The sequence below is a fragment of the Lepisma saccharinum genome, chromosome 15 (assembly GCF_977018435.1).
Source record: "Lepisma saccharinum chromosome 15, izLepSacc3.1, whole genome shotgun sequence".
Lineage (NCBI taxonomy): Eukaryota > Metazoa > Arthropoda > Insecta > Zygentoma > Lepismatidae > Lepisma > Lepisma saccharinum.
Genome location: NC_139243.1, coordinates 24,916,717 through 24,932,610, shown reverse-complemented (window position 1 = coordinate 24,932,610; position 15,894 = coordinate 24,916,717). Strand labels below are relative to the sequence as shown.

General features: G+C 35.3%; 1 protein-coding gene across 3 annotated transcripts in view; it reads right to left on the bottom strand.

The window, feature by feature from the left end:
- Positions 1–4,140: 4,140 nt before the first annotated feature.
- Positions 4,141–15,894, bottom strand: part of LOC145999644 (uncharacterized) — a 58,988-nt gene continuing 47,234 nt past the window's right edge. For all 3 annotated transcript variants that reach the window (XM_083136754.1, XM_083136753.1, XM_083136755.1), the window contains 3 exons: positions 11,895–12,346; positions 10,526–10,641; positions 4,141–5,600 (listed from right to left, as the gene is read on the bottom strand). In XM_083136754.1, the coding sequence (XP_082992880.1) occupies positions 5,334–5,600; positions 10,526–10,641; positions 11,895–12,346 (835 nt within the window). In that variant the 3' untranslated portion in view covers positions 4,141–5,333. The remainder of the gene's footprint in view (positions 5,601–10,525; positions 10,642–11,894; positions 12,347–15,894) is intronic.

Genomic DNA, 15,894 nt, shown 5'->3' with positions numbered 1-15,894 from the left:
AGGGACAAAGATTGGTTAGTGCGATTCTTCTCTCTCTCTCTCTTGATAGAGAGAGAGAGAGAGAGAGAGAGAGAGAGAGTGTTTTATCTGTTCCAGGTGATTTTGTGGTGTGATAATTTTTGCTAGCACAATTGGGTTCAAGCAGCAACATATGATTTTTGTTCTCTGCTATTCAGAGCATAAATTAAGTCTTATTCCTTCTTGTAAATTAGTACAAAACAAAAATGAGTTAAACTGTAAAAAAATTTTGAAAAAATGTAACATGATTAGCAGGCGCGTGCCCAGGATTTTCGTAAGGGGGGGGTTATCAATCTAACACATTTTCCAGTTCACAGGTCAAATTTCTTGTAATAAATTAGATAATTAATATACTTGGATTTTACCCCAATGAACGCAATCAATGTATTTGCTATGGATGCTTCATGTTTTTATTGCATCATATAAAAGCACCTGCTTGAATATTTCCAAATTATTAATATTTTATATTTAATTGCTCAAATATAATTTTTAAACAAAAAATATGTACACTCAACATTGTAACAACATTAAAGAGATTAAGACTACTTGATGTCTTAAAGACAGTAATAAATAAGGTACCACAGTTCAACAATTTAAATTCTGAAATTTAGGCATCGAGGTTTCTGTGTGAGTTCTGACAGTATGTCGTCACAAGTAACTTTTATATCCCGGTGAATGTTCAGAGCAGCTAACCCATTTAATATTTCTTCGCAAATGGTATTTCGAAGATAGGTCTTCAAGTGCCTCAAAGTTGAGAATGATTTCTCATTTGATGTTGTTGTTACCGGGATTGTACATAATATGAGCAAACGTGTGTTTACCCAGGGAAATATTACTTCACTGCATATATCAATTGCTTCAAGAGCATTTACTAGACGTCTTTGCATTGCTGCAAGATGACGATACCACAGTTTCATTTCAGTGTGAGCGTCGTCGCCTTGTAATCAAGGTGTCCCGGGTTCAATACCCGGTGGAGGCTAATAGTGGTTCGGATCTCACTTTAAACTTTAGGCCCAGTCCCGATTAGCCTTACTGTGCATAAAGTGGATTTAAAACATCAATTCAATCAACATTGTACTTGTTGTGGAGATGGTTTTGCTAAATATTGTGTACATTTTTGGCATTGTATTATTATATTATTGGTCAAAACATTTGTTTGACAGTCGACAAACAAATACGAACCGCTTCAGTAATTAACATTTTCTACTACAGTGTCATTAATGTGTCATATTCATTTTCATATTAGGTCTATGGAGAGGAATTTTGTATAATGTTAACGTTATGGAACTGCGAAACCAACTGTTGAAGGGGCCACTCCCCCCTTCCCCTCCGAAGCCCAGTACCGCACCACAGGATCTGTCACTGAGCCCGACAAAATCTTGCCACACAGTGCTCGAAATAGAAATTCGTAGCCGAAAAGGGAGGGGATATTTGATCGATTTTGGAGATACGAGGGGGTACATCCTTGTATGGATCAACATGGAGACAATACAGTAGGTGGAGGATGCTCAATATGAAAATTATTCTAATTGGGGTATGATTTGTGAAACTTTCTTAACTGAAGGCAGCATCACCTACTTCGACCACTGATGCCAGAAAAGATGCTTTCAGAAAATGAATTTATTACTGCACACGTATATTACTTATTGTATTTGTTGCGTTTGTATAAGAGAAATATTCAGAAGATTTGTAAGGAATATTTACAGTTAATAGGATGCCTATCTAGTCTATCCCGTGTCGTAATACAAACTTTATCCCTTTCCTACAAAATAATAAAACTGTCCATGCCAACCGTGATTTTATAATGTGGTTGCATACATATACACTAGCGACATTAGTGCCACTGCTCCGACGCCAGGGTTTCAAATACCTTGGTGGATCTATAAGATAGGTAATATCGTTTTTCGAGGGTTCGTGAACAAAACAAAAAGTAAATGATTTTAAAGTCCATTTTATATTCAGATACGTTAATCGGGACTGGTCTTAAAGTTTAAATCGGGATACGTACCACTGTGCAATGCACCTTCACAGGGGATCAAACCCAGGACCTCTTTGATTACACCACCATCGGTGAGGCCCCTGAAATCATTGAGGAAACTTGTTCATCATAATGTTCTCTCGCCCTGCGAAAGTTTATTGGTGATATAGGGTGACATCCTACACACGTCTTCCAGACATACACACGCGGGCACACCCCTCCCCTGCACACACACGATTGTATGCTTACAGCACATGCTATGCCCTCCCAGAAAAACAATTCTAAATCCGCCTATGGATATATCTGCTATCAAATAATGAACGTCACTTACCTCGACAGTTCCTTGACATAATTTTGCAACAAGGTTTGCAATATCTTCTGTTATGCCTTCTTGTTGAATATCAAGAGTCTGAAAGTTCGCACGTTTCACTCTCGCAATTCGGATGGAATTCCTCTGAACTTAAATCGACCTTTTCTGACGTTCTATTTGTGGAAGGTGAAGCTTCAACTTCCATTTTTTGTTTCTTTTTGAAATAATCTAATAATGTATTTCTCCTCTTTTTTCTATCCATCTTTAGTTCCACGTCAAAAATCTATTACACACGCAGAAACGTAACACACAACACGACCACTTCGACTTGCTACATTGCAGACTGCAACTCGCTACAACCCCAGTGAACACCAGGACTTGGGACAAAGATACCGGGCGGTCGAATGTCTGAACCATGCATCCAGCTTGGTCCAGCTCAAATTACGTCACCAGTGTTGACAGCAACCAGTAGTGTCAGTGTCAGTAGTGTTGGCAACTGCTAAATTATTTACGCACAAATTCAAGCGAGATCTTTCACACGTGTTACAAGAAAATTCAATAAACTGAAGTCTGGAAATTGGTCGCGAAAAAAATATCTAATTTGTAAAGAGCACAAGAGTAAAACGTATAATATTTTGGCATATTAATTGCTTTTATTTTGTTTATGAAACTGACTGGGCCAGTTGCGCTATATAACGCATCCCTCCCTCCCTCCCGGCATGCTATTGTACAAAACATCGCTTGCCTCCTTCATAAAACCATGCCTCGCTACTGCCTGCAACAATTATTATTATTATTATAATTATTGATATTTTGAAATAAATATGCATCCAGGTGCGAAATAAGATTTTGACTTACTTTGCCTACTAATTGTAGTGATTCAAATCTCACAGAACTTTGCTCTGCTGGTATAAATGGTATAAGAGGGGGAAAGAAAGAAAAGGGAAGTTAGCAGCACTGTCGTAACAGGAAAGGGAGGGTCATTCTCCTAAGAGGGTCATCGTGGGTGAAAGAAAAGGGAGGAGGGATTCCTTCAGTTCGCATTCCAAGGGTTGCGGCTCTTTTCTTGACCATACTGAGAAGGAAATTCTCCTTACTTTTCAGTGACTAAGGAATGAATGAATGCTTGTGCATTGCTGTAACTCAACTCCAATATTATCAAAAGTAATTGAAGAAGCAATACATTTCTCATTGCCAAATGTAAACATTTTACAATATTGGCAATTTATGAAATAAAATGTATTTCTGCTTTGAATTTTTTTAAATGACGAAACCAATGGGGGGGGTTTTAACCCCCACCAACCCCCCCCTGGGCACGCCACTGATGATTAGGGATGAGCCAATACCAGTCGGTATCTGAAAGTATCGGTTGCAATTTATTTACCGATACCTGCCAATACTTTTCCGGCATTTTGGCCTTTCACGAGCTCTGCAAAATACATTGCAACACTTTTGAGGGATCATATTATCCTGGAAATTTTGCAAAATTTGAAATTTCCTTTAATTATGCATCAGTTTTGTGTGAAAAAATTAATATCATAACATGTAATTTAATATTCCGATGTAATTCTCAAATATTTTAAAGCAAGAACCTTGGTAAATTGATGCATATAATAAAGTAGAATACATACTAATATTAATCTATACTTTGAACAAATTTTAATTACAATTTTCAAGCATCAGTATTGGTTGGTTCAAAGTGGTACTGGCTCAGCCCTAAACATGATATATAGCATAAATTATAAAAAAGGTTAAAATTTGAGTTTAAAAACAATACATCAGATTTCTTTCTCTTATTTTATTAACATTTTTCCACTTCTTGATTTTTGTCCTCTTGCTGTTATAGACAGATATTCATACTTCTCCAGAACACGCGCACACACACACACACACACACATTTTCAGTCACACATTCTATACATAGCACAGATGGTTCCTTCAAATTCTAATACAGTTCTCTTCAACTTTCCACATACTTTTCAAAAAAATGTGAGTCATTTATGCTTGTAACATATTTACAAGTTCTATATTTGCAGAAATCTTTCCTCTACAGTGGGTACCACAATTGTGTACTAGATATTATAAAATCTTGTCAAAAATTACAATGGTATGAACATGCTGATTCTACAAATACACCTTCGATAGTAATTACCACATTTTTCAAATTAAGAATGTTTCTTAAATAGTCATAAAAGTGAATACAATGGTACTCCAGATGAGAAACAGTTTCAAGATCATGTATGACAGTTCAAACAGATACAAAGTGTACAATATTTTGGAATGGAATGATATTGACTACAATTTCATGTCAACTAAAGCTTAATTTGACCTTTAAATGTAAGATACATGTATAACAGTCATCCAAATGAGAAGAGTAAAACAAATATACATGTATTTATTTTAAGATAGCTCATGTATCGAGAAAAAAATATAAAGACCTGTAGCACCACATACACACACACACATATATATATCTATATATAAGTATTTGTACACACTCAGTAAATATAATCTGTGACTCAAGTAATTTAGTTTAATAATTTCAAGTATTATGCAATATGTACACACAATCGTACTACATATGTTGAACTTCATTTGTAGGTAGTTATACCTAAGTGACTATGGTGCAATGGAAAATAAATAAATTAAAAATTTAAACAGAATACATTTCCCATTCACCTAAGAACAGATTTGCAATAAAAAAATAAGAAAACTGAAATCAGAAGTTGGATAGCGATTTTCATTCTCATTGCACAGATAAAAGTGTTTACTTAATCTCTCAAGCTTTGAGCTTGTGAAATAGTCTTCCTCGTCAATGAGAAACAGTCATTGTAAACTAAAAAAATCAACTTCCTTCAAGCGGGTTTTTACATTTGACATTCTGCCTGTCACTTAGTATACATCCCCCCACACACACACACACACACACACACACTGCCACATATAAATTTCCCCCATCATTTGGCACTCAAAAGCTCTGTCTTATAATTTCCAGTCATAATTTCAACTTCATTAGAGTCCATTCAGTTAACGCTTTGGCTTGGACCAGTGGTCTCTCCCGGAATTGTGAAATCTGTTATTTTTACGTTTATGGAAGTTTGGGTATGGATGGTAACGTTTATTTCCACGCTGGTAACGATAATGTTCCTTATTATTGTAGTAATTATTGGACTCGTAGTAGTGGTTGTTTTTATAGTAATGTTCACTCCAGTTATACTTCTGATTCTGGTATGCTTGAAAGGGATTTGACTTTGGTCTTTCCTGGTCCAATGGTTTGTTTCTCATCTTCTTCACCTGAAACAAAATATAGAGTACAGATTACCTACCAACTGAATATTAAAATTAATTGGCACATATTGCAATGGTTCAGTTCTTCAGTCCAACCTGAATTTTGGGTGAAGGAATGGTGGTTGTTTGATCGAGGAAGGTAGTATTTTTCCCTGGATAAAAGCAACCACAAACGTGTCAAATGACTCTGTACAGGGTGATTCATAAGTCCGTGAAATAAAAATGCAATATGCTGACCAAGGCAGTAATTTCTGCCTTGGTCAGCATATTGAATTTTTATATCATGGAAACAAGGATTAATGGTGCTATAAGTCAGTGAAACATTGCAGAAATTCACCGCAGACAAACTATGCAACAGATATTGGTAATTTTGATGGTGATAGAATGACAAACTCTCCAATTTTTTTGAGAGAAACTGCATGAGAGCACAGTTACTATGTTTCGACACTAGAGGCAAGTATGGCACAAAGTAAATGTGAGAAGGAATTTTGTGTGTTGGAATATGCAAGAACCTGTTCTGCTGTAACTGCGCAGGGACGATTGAGCAGGTAAAGTTTCTCTCTGATTTTGACTATGGTATCATAATACGTGTGACTGATGATGTTAAAGAGACGTAGTGATTGTTTCAAGGGCACCCATAAGGGGGGGGGAGCAGAGGGGACACTTTCCCCCCCTTAGATTTCTCTAAAGAGGACGTGTAATTTGAAAGGTGAAGTTGCAGCTATATTTTATTACAAATAATATTGTTTTCTGTGATGTACAGGCTGTAAGTTACAGCAAAATACCAACGAAATAACGAGACAACATTTTTGGCACAGACATTAGAATCACATTGACTGCCATAAGTAGGAGTGTAGGGGATCGGATTTGGAAGGGAAATCTTATAATCCCGATGTTTGGTACTGGAATAAAGTGCAGTTTCCCTACTAGGTTGGGAAATTTTCAGAATTTCCTGACGAGGTAAAAATCTCGAATTTTACACACTACTTTCCCTGAAGTGATTGTCTTTGCAGTTCTGTAATAAAAACTGTTAATTTCAAGAAATATCACACACGCATAATGCAAAAAATACAAAGAATTAACTTCTTTTCAACAGAATGGAATGTTCAGGATCCTGAGAAGTCAGGAAATCATTGGGCTCAATTTCGAACTGGTCACAAAATACCAAAGTATTTACATTTTAATTCAATTTCAATTTTATGATATGTATAATAATTAGGGATGAGACTGATTAATCGGTACTCTATTGGTACCGGCCGATATAGGCATATCGGTGTATCGGTTTATCGGTAAAATTACAGATTATTTTACCGATCCGATATATCGATAAAGATCTGATAATTTAGTGCAAAATTCTGTCATTTTGTTGTAATTTTTATGGATAATCTCCATACCCTACTTTCTAAAAAAGTAAATGTCTACATACGCAATTTCTTTTGCACTGCAGTCACCTTGAAACACACATTTATTAAAGAGGTCAGTGAACCTTTCAGGTTCTTCAAGGACCATTTGGAATTTTATATTGGATCGGTATTTTATATTGGATCGGTAGTATATTGTTATCGGTATCGGTAAATTGTATATCGGTACTTTATCGGTATCGGCCAAAATTTCATATCGGCCGATCCCTAATAATAATAATAAACGGTAAAATATAACTTACAAGGGTGACTGAAGGCCAAGATGTGACATCTTACTCTGCTCCTCTGAGAATAACTCCTGTGGGCACCCTTGGATTGGTTGGTTTTGTGAAGAAGTCTACTTTTCTGTACACTGTACCATGTATTACACTAAGCATATAGAAGAAACTAGAAACTGGGTGTTGGTATTTTACTAAACCTTATTTTTTTTTTTAAAAAAAAGTGTGAATCTTTGCCTGAATGAGACCCTGTTAGAAGGTGGAAACGTTACATCTATAGTGTTATTTTACAAAAAATTCTGCCTTCCTTGGTTAGGAAATGAGACTGAGGCTTAATACTGTCATTAAAACTATTCATTAAAAATGCTTTACTTTTGTTACTGACTTGGAGCATCGTCAAAGATTACCTTGGCCCTTCTCTTGAATGCATATATAAACTTCTCACACGTTTAGTATCGCCTACGCCTCATACCCGAACAGGACGTTCGCGTGAAGGTTTGTTCGCAGTTGAAGGCGATGTTACAAGAAGATGAGGTGTTTCTTTCGAAGGTTATCACTGCAGATGAAACTTGGCTACACTATTACGATCCAGAGAGCAAACAGCAAAGCTCTGTGTGGAAATCTCCATCATCATAAACACCAAAGAAAGCAAAAAAGTGGTAAGGTTATGGTCATATCATTTTTCGATATGCAGGGAACGGTGTATCAGCATGTCGTACCAGCACATACAACTGTAAATGAAGCATACTATAGGGATGTACTGAACATTCTCCAAGTCCATATCAATCGCAAAATGTCTCATTTGAAAGAATCAGGTTGGATGCTGCACCACGATAATGTTCGCCCGCACATCACAGATGATGTTACTGCATATCTCGCCACACAAAATGTGACATGTGTTCCTCATCCTCCTTACAGTCCAGATCGAGCCCCTTCTGACTTTTTCTTATTACCTAATGTGAAGAAATACCTTCGTGGAAAGCGTTTTCCATCATCAGAAGCAGTGGTGAAGGCAGCGGAGGCGATTTTGAAGGACCTATCAAAACAAGGCTTCCAGCATGTCTTTGAAGAATGCATCGCATGGGGACTACTTTGAAAAGGACACTCAAAATTTGGACAATGAGTGAGGGTATGTTGTTATCACGAAATTATGATCATTCTTTATTGAACAGCCCTCGTATAATTCCTGGTTTTCAATGCGAACTTTCCAAAAATTCAAGAGTACAGGCACAAGCAAATTTTTCTCTATCTTACAAGCAGATTTTTCTCTATCTTACAAGCAAATTTTTCTCTATCTTACAAGCAGATTTTTCTCTATCTTACAAGCAAATTTTTCTCTATCTTACAAGCAAATTTTTCTCTATCTTACAAGCAAATTTTTCTCTATCTTACAAGCAAATTTTTCTCTATCTTACAAGCAAATTTTTCTCTATCTTACAAGCAAATTTTTCTCTATCTTACAAACAGATTTTTCTCTATCTTACAAACAGATTTTTCTCTATCTTACAAGCAGATTTTTCTCTATCTTACAAGCAGATTTTTCTCTATCTTACAAGCAAATTTTTCTCTATCTTACAAGCAGATTTTTCTCTATCTTACAAGCAGATTTTTCTCTATCTTACAAGCAGATTTTTCTCTATCTTACAAGCAGATTTTTCTCTATCTTACAAGCAGATTTTTCTCTATCTTACAAGCAAATTTTTCTCTATCTTACAAGCAGATTTTTCTCTATCTTACAAGCAAATTTTTCTCTATCTTACAAGCAGATTTTTCTCTATCTTACAAGCAGATTTTTCTCTATCTTACAAGCAGATTTTTCTCTATCTTACAAGCAAATTTTTCTCTATCTTACAAGCAAATTTTTCTCTATCTTACAAGCAAATTTTTCTCTATCTTACAAGCAAATTTTTCTCTATCTTACAAGCAGATTTTTCTCTATCTTACAAGCAAATTTTTCTCTATCTTACAAGCAGATTTTTCTCTATCTTACAAGCAAATTTTTCTCTATCTTACAAGCAGATTTTTCTCTATCTTACAAGCAGATTTTTCTCTATCTTACAAGCAGATTTTTCTCTATCTTACAAGCAAATTTTTCTCTATCTTACAAGCAGATTTTTCTCTATCTTACAAGCAGATTTTTCTCTATCTTACAAGCAAATTTTTCTCTATCTTACAAGCAGATTTTTCTCTATCTTACAAGCAGATTTTTCTCTATCTTACAAGCAGATTTTTCTCTATCTTACAAGCAAATTTTTCTCTATCTTACAAGCAGATTTTTCTCTATCTTACAAGCAAATTTTTCTCTATCTTACAAGCAGATTTTTCTCTATCTTACAAGCAGATTTTTCTCTATCTTACAAGCAGATTTTTCTCTATCTTACAAGCAAATTTTTCTCTATCTTACAAGCAAATTTTTCTCTATCTTACAAGCAAATTTTTCTCTATCTTACAAGCAAATTTTTCTCTATCTTACAAGCAGATTTTTCTCTATCTTACAAGCAAATTTTTCTCTATCTTACAAGCAGATTTTTCTCTATCTTACAAGCAAATTTTTCTCTATCTTACAAGCAGATTTTTCTCTATCTTACAAGCAGATTTTTCTCTATCTTACAAGCAGATTTTTCTCTATCTTACAAGCAGATTTTTCTCTATCTTAACCTTAACTATTATCGCCTCTCACCACCCACCACACACACACAAATATATTAACATTATAAAGGGTCTGCGTGATTCAAATGCATCCAAAAATTAATTCAATTTAATGGTATATAAATATTTAAAATATTTAATTGAAGGTGCAGTGTACATTTGTCATTTTACATACTCAAGACTCTAAAAACATCTACAAGCAAGTCAAAAAAGTTACGGAATATACTAATCTATGAAATATTCTTAATTATATAAGAATTTCAAACTCAAATTTAACTAATAAACTTCAAGGTATCTTACATTACAATAATCTTCCATTTGGCAGATAGATTGTTCTGCAAAGGACACTAACAAAGTAAACAGATTGAGATAATTTTCCACTCAGCTCTCTTTCCCTTCCTTCATAAAAAAAGCTAAACTGTGAATAACTTGGCATTCATAAATATGTATAAAGTCAATGGAATTTGTGTTAATAAAATTACCGAAATTCAAGGAATTCCCAGTGAGTAATTCTAGTAATAGAGAAAAAATATTACAAAATTTTCCCCGCATTTTAAGTTCTTTCAGCTTGGTCCCCTGAAAACGTAAAATCGAGGTTCCACTGCATATACATACACAGATATGAGTTTAAGATTACACTTACCCGACCACGATCCAATTCTTCATTGTAGTTGTCCTCGTAAGACCGCTTTCTCTCATCTCGCCTATCTTTCTCGACTTCCCTGTCAACAAGACTACGCTCTCCATTCCACGTAGTAACTAAATGAATATAAGAAATATAGGGGTATGAGCGTACCAGAAGTTCATAAACTCATATTTAATGTCACATGTTAGATCTTACATCTAGGGATTTAAAATGAACATGAAATTTATGACAAGTTAAATTTATCTCTTTCTACATTAATCTTAATTATATTTTATTACAAACAGTACAATGATTATTTTATGAGAGGCAACGTTTACCTCTCTCGATGGCTTACTTGTAGGGATACACCTTTAAGGTAATATAAAAAAATCTAAATGTTGGTGCAAAAACTGATCACATTTTGGGATCAAGAGGAGTATATAAAATGACATTTCAGTGTTAAAATGGTGATTGATAATTTTTTTCAAGTTATTGATAAATAAATGGAAATTGCACTGGGCTAAGAGTGCAAAAATTGTTAGTTTATAAATGAAAGAACAGTGCCCTTTGTTGAAACTCCAATAAACTTGAACCACTGTAATTTTCAAGATTTACAAATATGTATGCACAGCTTCCATGTCTTCTTTTTTCAAAGCATAATGAATAAAAGTGTAGCATATAAATAAAGATATGGACATGCTTGAGGTGGAGGACTTTAGAAAATATATGGAATATGGTGATACGATACAAGTCTGAACACAACTGAAGATACCATATTTATGTGCATACAGGCTTCATTCATTTTCTTACGACAGAAAAAAATGGCCAATTTTTTTTTTTTTTTTAATAATGCTCAACAACGAAATCATGAACAGAAGTGGTTTGAAAGATGATAATATGTTTGTAAAACTCAGTCATTTGCTATTTGGTGGTATTGTAAGCAGGATTGCTGAAGGTCCAGGAATATTAAATAAATTCAATTCTGGTCCAGGAGAGAAAATCAGTAAGCGTAAATGGGTTCTGGACCGTAAAAAAGCTTTTGATCTGCAAAATATTTCAATTTGGTCCAGGATTTTTTTTCAGAATCAATTTAAATCCGATCCACGTTCCGTATTGAAATGAAACAAGGTTCTGGTCCTGTTGTGGAACCCAATAGAATCTATTAGAATTTATGGGTTTCGGGACCTATAACAACCCTGAGTATAAGACGACATAATTTTGCACAAGTCATCAATGGTGCAGTGACTATTCGAGTCAAATGTCTAACAGAAAGTGTCAGCACTCAAATGAAGAAATTGGTTATAGCAATATACATTTCTATTTCAGTACGACACTTAGGTATTTCATATATAGGCCACATCTAACCCATATAAAATGGAAAACCTACCTGTGCCATTCCCGTAGCCTCTGTGCGACATCTTCATAAGCTGATTCACGTTGTTCGAATTTCTGCTGCCATCCCACATTGTCCCTCGTTCCCTCTCTCCGTTCGTCTTCCAGTGTTCCTTATTCCCATTCCAAGTCTGCCCTGACGAGTCATTTCTCGGAGTATCATGCTCATGATTCAGTCCATTATGCTTGTATGTGTCGCGCCATCCGTTCTCTTTACCCGACAAACCGTTCTGAATAACAGGTTCGACTGAGTCCACATGATTACCATTAGACACTGCTGAGCCGTTCATTTTTTCTAACTTCTGTTCCCTTACTATGGTTTCGTGTGTCTTTTCCACCCACTGGTATTCATATTGTCCTGAGCTTGCATGCGACACATTACTGCACACACTAGATGGTGAGGAACTGTGATTGTAACCCGGCTGCTTCTTCTTCAATTCTTCTTTTCTAGGATTTACAGAAAGGACAGAAATAATATAGCATAAAGGAAAATACGTAAACTTTTACATGCTTTTATAGCATCGGTTAATTTTCTTTACAAAATAATAAAAAGTGCAGGGCTATAATCTTTTAACAACATGCAGGTGTGTAGACACACACACTTAAGAGACCCACACACCTATGCACAAAATATCTGCACCAAACACTTCTATTTTCTCGCAAATTTCAAGCTGAAATAATGGAACTATGTAGGTACAATCTCCAATATATGTTAGAGCTTGCCTGTGTTATTCTGAGGCAAAGTGGATCTTACTTCTGACAATCTAACACTAATGTATATAATTACACACATTATGATGTTAGATTTGAGAGAAATTTCAAATTGTTGTTAGTCATAGATATTAAAAGGAAATCATTCTAAACAGAAGGCAATGTGAAAATGAAGACGTGTAGCAAAGATGCAAGTGTTAAGAATGGAAATAAAAGAAATGGATATTTAGAATGACGCTAAAATAGTAAATATAACACATTTCCAAAGACATTGAATATTTAAATAGACAATATAAAAGACATTGAATTAAGTAGATGATTTGTGAGGCACAGAAAGAGGTGAATAGACAATTTGGAAGACAATGAAAGAGTTGAATAAACAGTTTGTAAGGCACTGCAAGAGTTGAATAAACAGTTTGTAAGGCACTGCAAGAGTTAAATAGACAATTTGTAAGGCAGAGAAAGAGTTGAATAGACTTGTAAGGCAGAGAAAGAGTTGAATAGACAATTTGGAAGGCAGAGAAAGAGTTGAATAGACAATTTGGAAGGCAGTGAAAGAGTTGAATAGACAATTTGGAAGGCAGTGAAAGAGTTGAATAGACAATTTGGAAGGAACTGAAACAGTTGAATAGACAATTTGGAAGGAACTGAAACAGTTGAATAGACAATTTGGAAGGCAGTGAAAGAGTTGAATAGACAATTTGGAAGGCAGTGAAAGAGTTGAATAGACAATTTGGAAGGCAATGAAAAAGTTGAATAGACAATTTGGAAGGCAGTGGAAACAGTTGAATAGACAATTTGTAAGGCAATGAAATAGTTCAAGAGACAATTTGTGAGGCAACGAAATAGATAAAGAGAGAATCTGATATGTACTAAAAGAGAGAATTAGACAATTTGGAAAGGAAATAATGATAACACAATTTAAAAAGGAACTAAAACAGAGAAACAATACATAACAAAACAGACACCACGGAAGTGAAAGAAAGTACTGAAGTTTACCCTTTTCATTGGTAAACTAAAATAGATAAATAGACATTCGCAATAAGAGGGAAGCATGTCAAATCAAAGATAAATAGATATTGGCATTTGAACATGAAATGGAGGTGGACATTTGGAATATGCTTCACAAGACAATAAATCACACTAATTTCTTGATTTAAAAATCCTCTACAAAACTGATGTAAATAAACATGGTACAGTACATATTGTTGAGGTGCAATACGTATCGTTCACCACAAAGTGTAAGCTCAATAAAAAATAATTAGTTATGCGACATTCTTAATACTTTACAAAATAAAGATTACATACAGGGATAATTTACAATTATGAGGAAGGGAAGGGAACATTATGCAATACGTTGTTAGACATGCAAAACATTTGTACAGTTCTACTCAGTAATGGTAATACCTGGAGCCTGGGTAAATATTCAAAACAAGGTCATTAATTTCTGAAAAACAGTTGGACTTTAAAATCTATACTCCTACACCCATCTGTGCACCACATGCAAATCATAATAGAAAGAAAAGAAAGAAGGAATCAGGATTGTGATTCTTAAAAAAAATAATATTTCTCTAAACATTTTACATAGAGGTTCATTGTCTTTTCTATCAAACAATGTTTGACATATATGCTTGAACACACAGGCATGTTTTATACCAAAATGAACAACCCAGCAAAATAACAAACTTCAGTTAATACAAAACAATGTTTTAATGAACTTTACAGTTCTCAACTGATATTTTGAAGTTTTATAACTTACTGATATGTAATATGAAAATTGTCACTCAATCAGGGATTGAATTCTAGTCCATGGCATTCTTTGCCAATGTTCTAGGCTGATCCTTGATTCATAAACGATTTTCACATAACTTCTCCACAATTTGTGTGTGTCCAACTAGTTCATGCTTTTCTCCCCTTTTGGCAAATGAATGATGATTACATAAAATTGATAAAGGGGCATTCACAAAGAATGAACGAGATAAAACTTTTGGGCCGGTTGGCACTGTGGGGGCAACACCCCCCTGGCACCCCTAGGGGTGGGGGTGGGAAGGGGACAAAAAATAGCATTCTGTTGAGAGGCATTTTTGTGTCATATCCTGCAAGTTATGCTTCCTGCTACACAGCACCGCAAAATTGGTTGCCTACACAGAAGGTGTGATATGGCTATCCTGGAGGGGGGGGGGGGCAAGACACCCCTAGAGGTGAGGCTGGGAAGGGGTGACGTAAAAATAATCGAAAACGTCCAATATTAGTGTGGAATCCATAGTTTTCGGGGCTGCTAAGATGAACAGTGACACTCCCAATGCCGTTCAACTCCAAGTTCATTTTACACTATAGTTAGAATTTCCTGTCTAATAGAAGATTGGGATAAATAAATATCCGGGCAATGCCAGGCAATCAGCTAGTGGATCATAAATCATTGGGAAGGTTAAGTGTATGAGGAAATGAAAATCGGCACTTTCAAGAAAGATGTGCCAAACAGTTAAAACAACTTTACATCCACAGCACAACACACGTGCCCTGGCCAGGACTCGAACCTGGGAAGGTCAGTGGGCCAATCAAAAGTCAACAACTAAATGTGCTCTGCCACCAAGCTGGGATATAACTGGTTCCTTTCGTTGCTAGCGAGATGGCATCACAAAAGTGTTTCATGTCTGACAAACTGCAACAGGAAGTTACAGTAAAGCTGAAATGGGGTACTGCTTGTCTTGAATGCACAGAACCGGGTTTTGTTTCTGAAAATTTGTGATAATAGTCTGTAAATTAAGTTGCTTCAAAACAGAAGGTACTTGTTGGAAAAGATTACAGCAGTGGTGGTGTGTGAACTCTGATGGGAAAAAAAGTTGATGAGAGCAAAGCCAATATTCATGCTGGTTTATTTTGGACTTGAACCGAAGTCTTCAGTAGAAGTGATAATTTTAGGTCAAACAGTTTTAAGCTCAAATCTTTATACTTGTTGTTGAGTTTGTTTTTAAGTCCATTTTCTGCACAGAAAGGCTAATTGGGACTGGAACTACAGTTTAAGGTGGGATCCAAAGCACTGTGTGCCTCCACTGGGTATTTGTGTTATTGTTATTTTATATTTTAATCAATCAATAATTGCAATGGCTCCAAAGTGTAATCATAGTGAAAACAAAATCACATTATATAACAGTACTTCCAACAGTCACTTCCATGTAACTTTACTTGTTTTCAGAATGTTCAGAACTACCTACATCCATTCTTCTGGGATGGATGAGAAATGGTTCCCAGCAAAATTCTTACCTTTAACCTATTTCAACCAT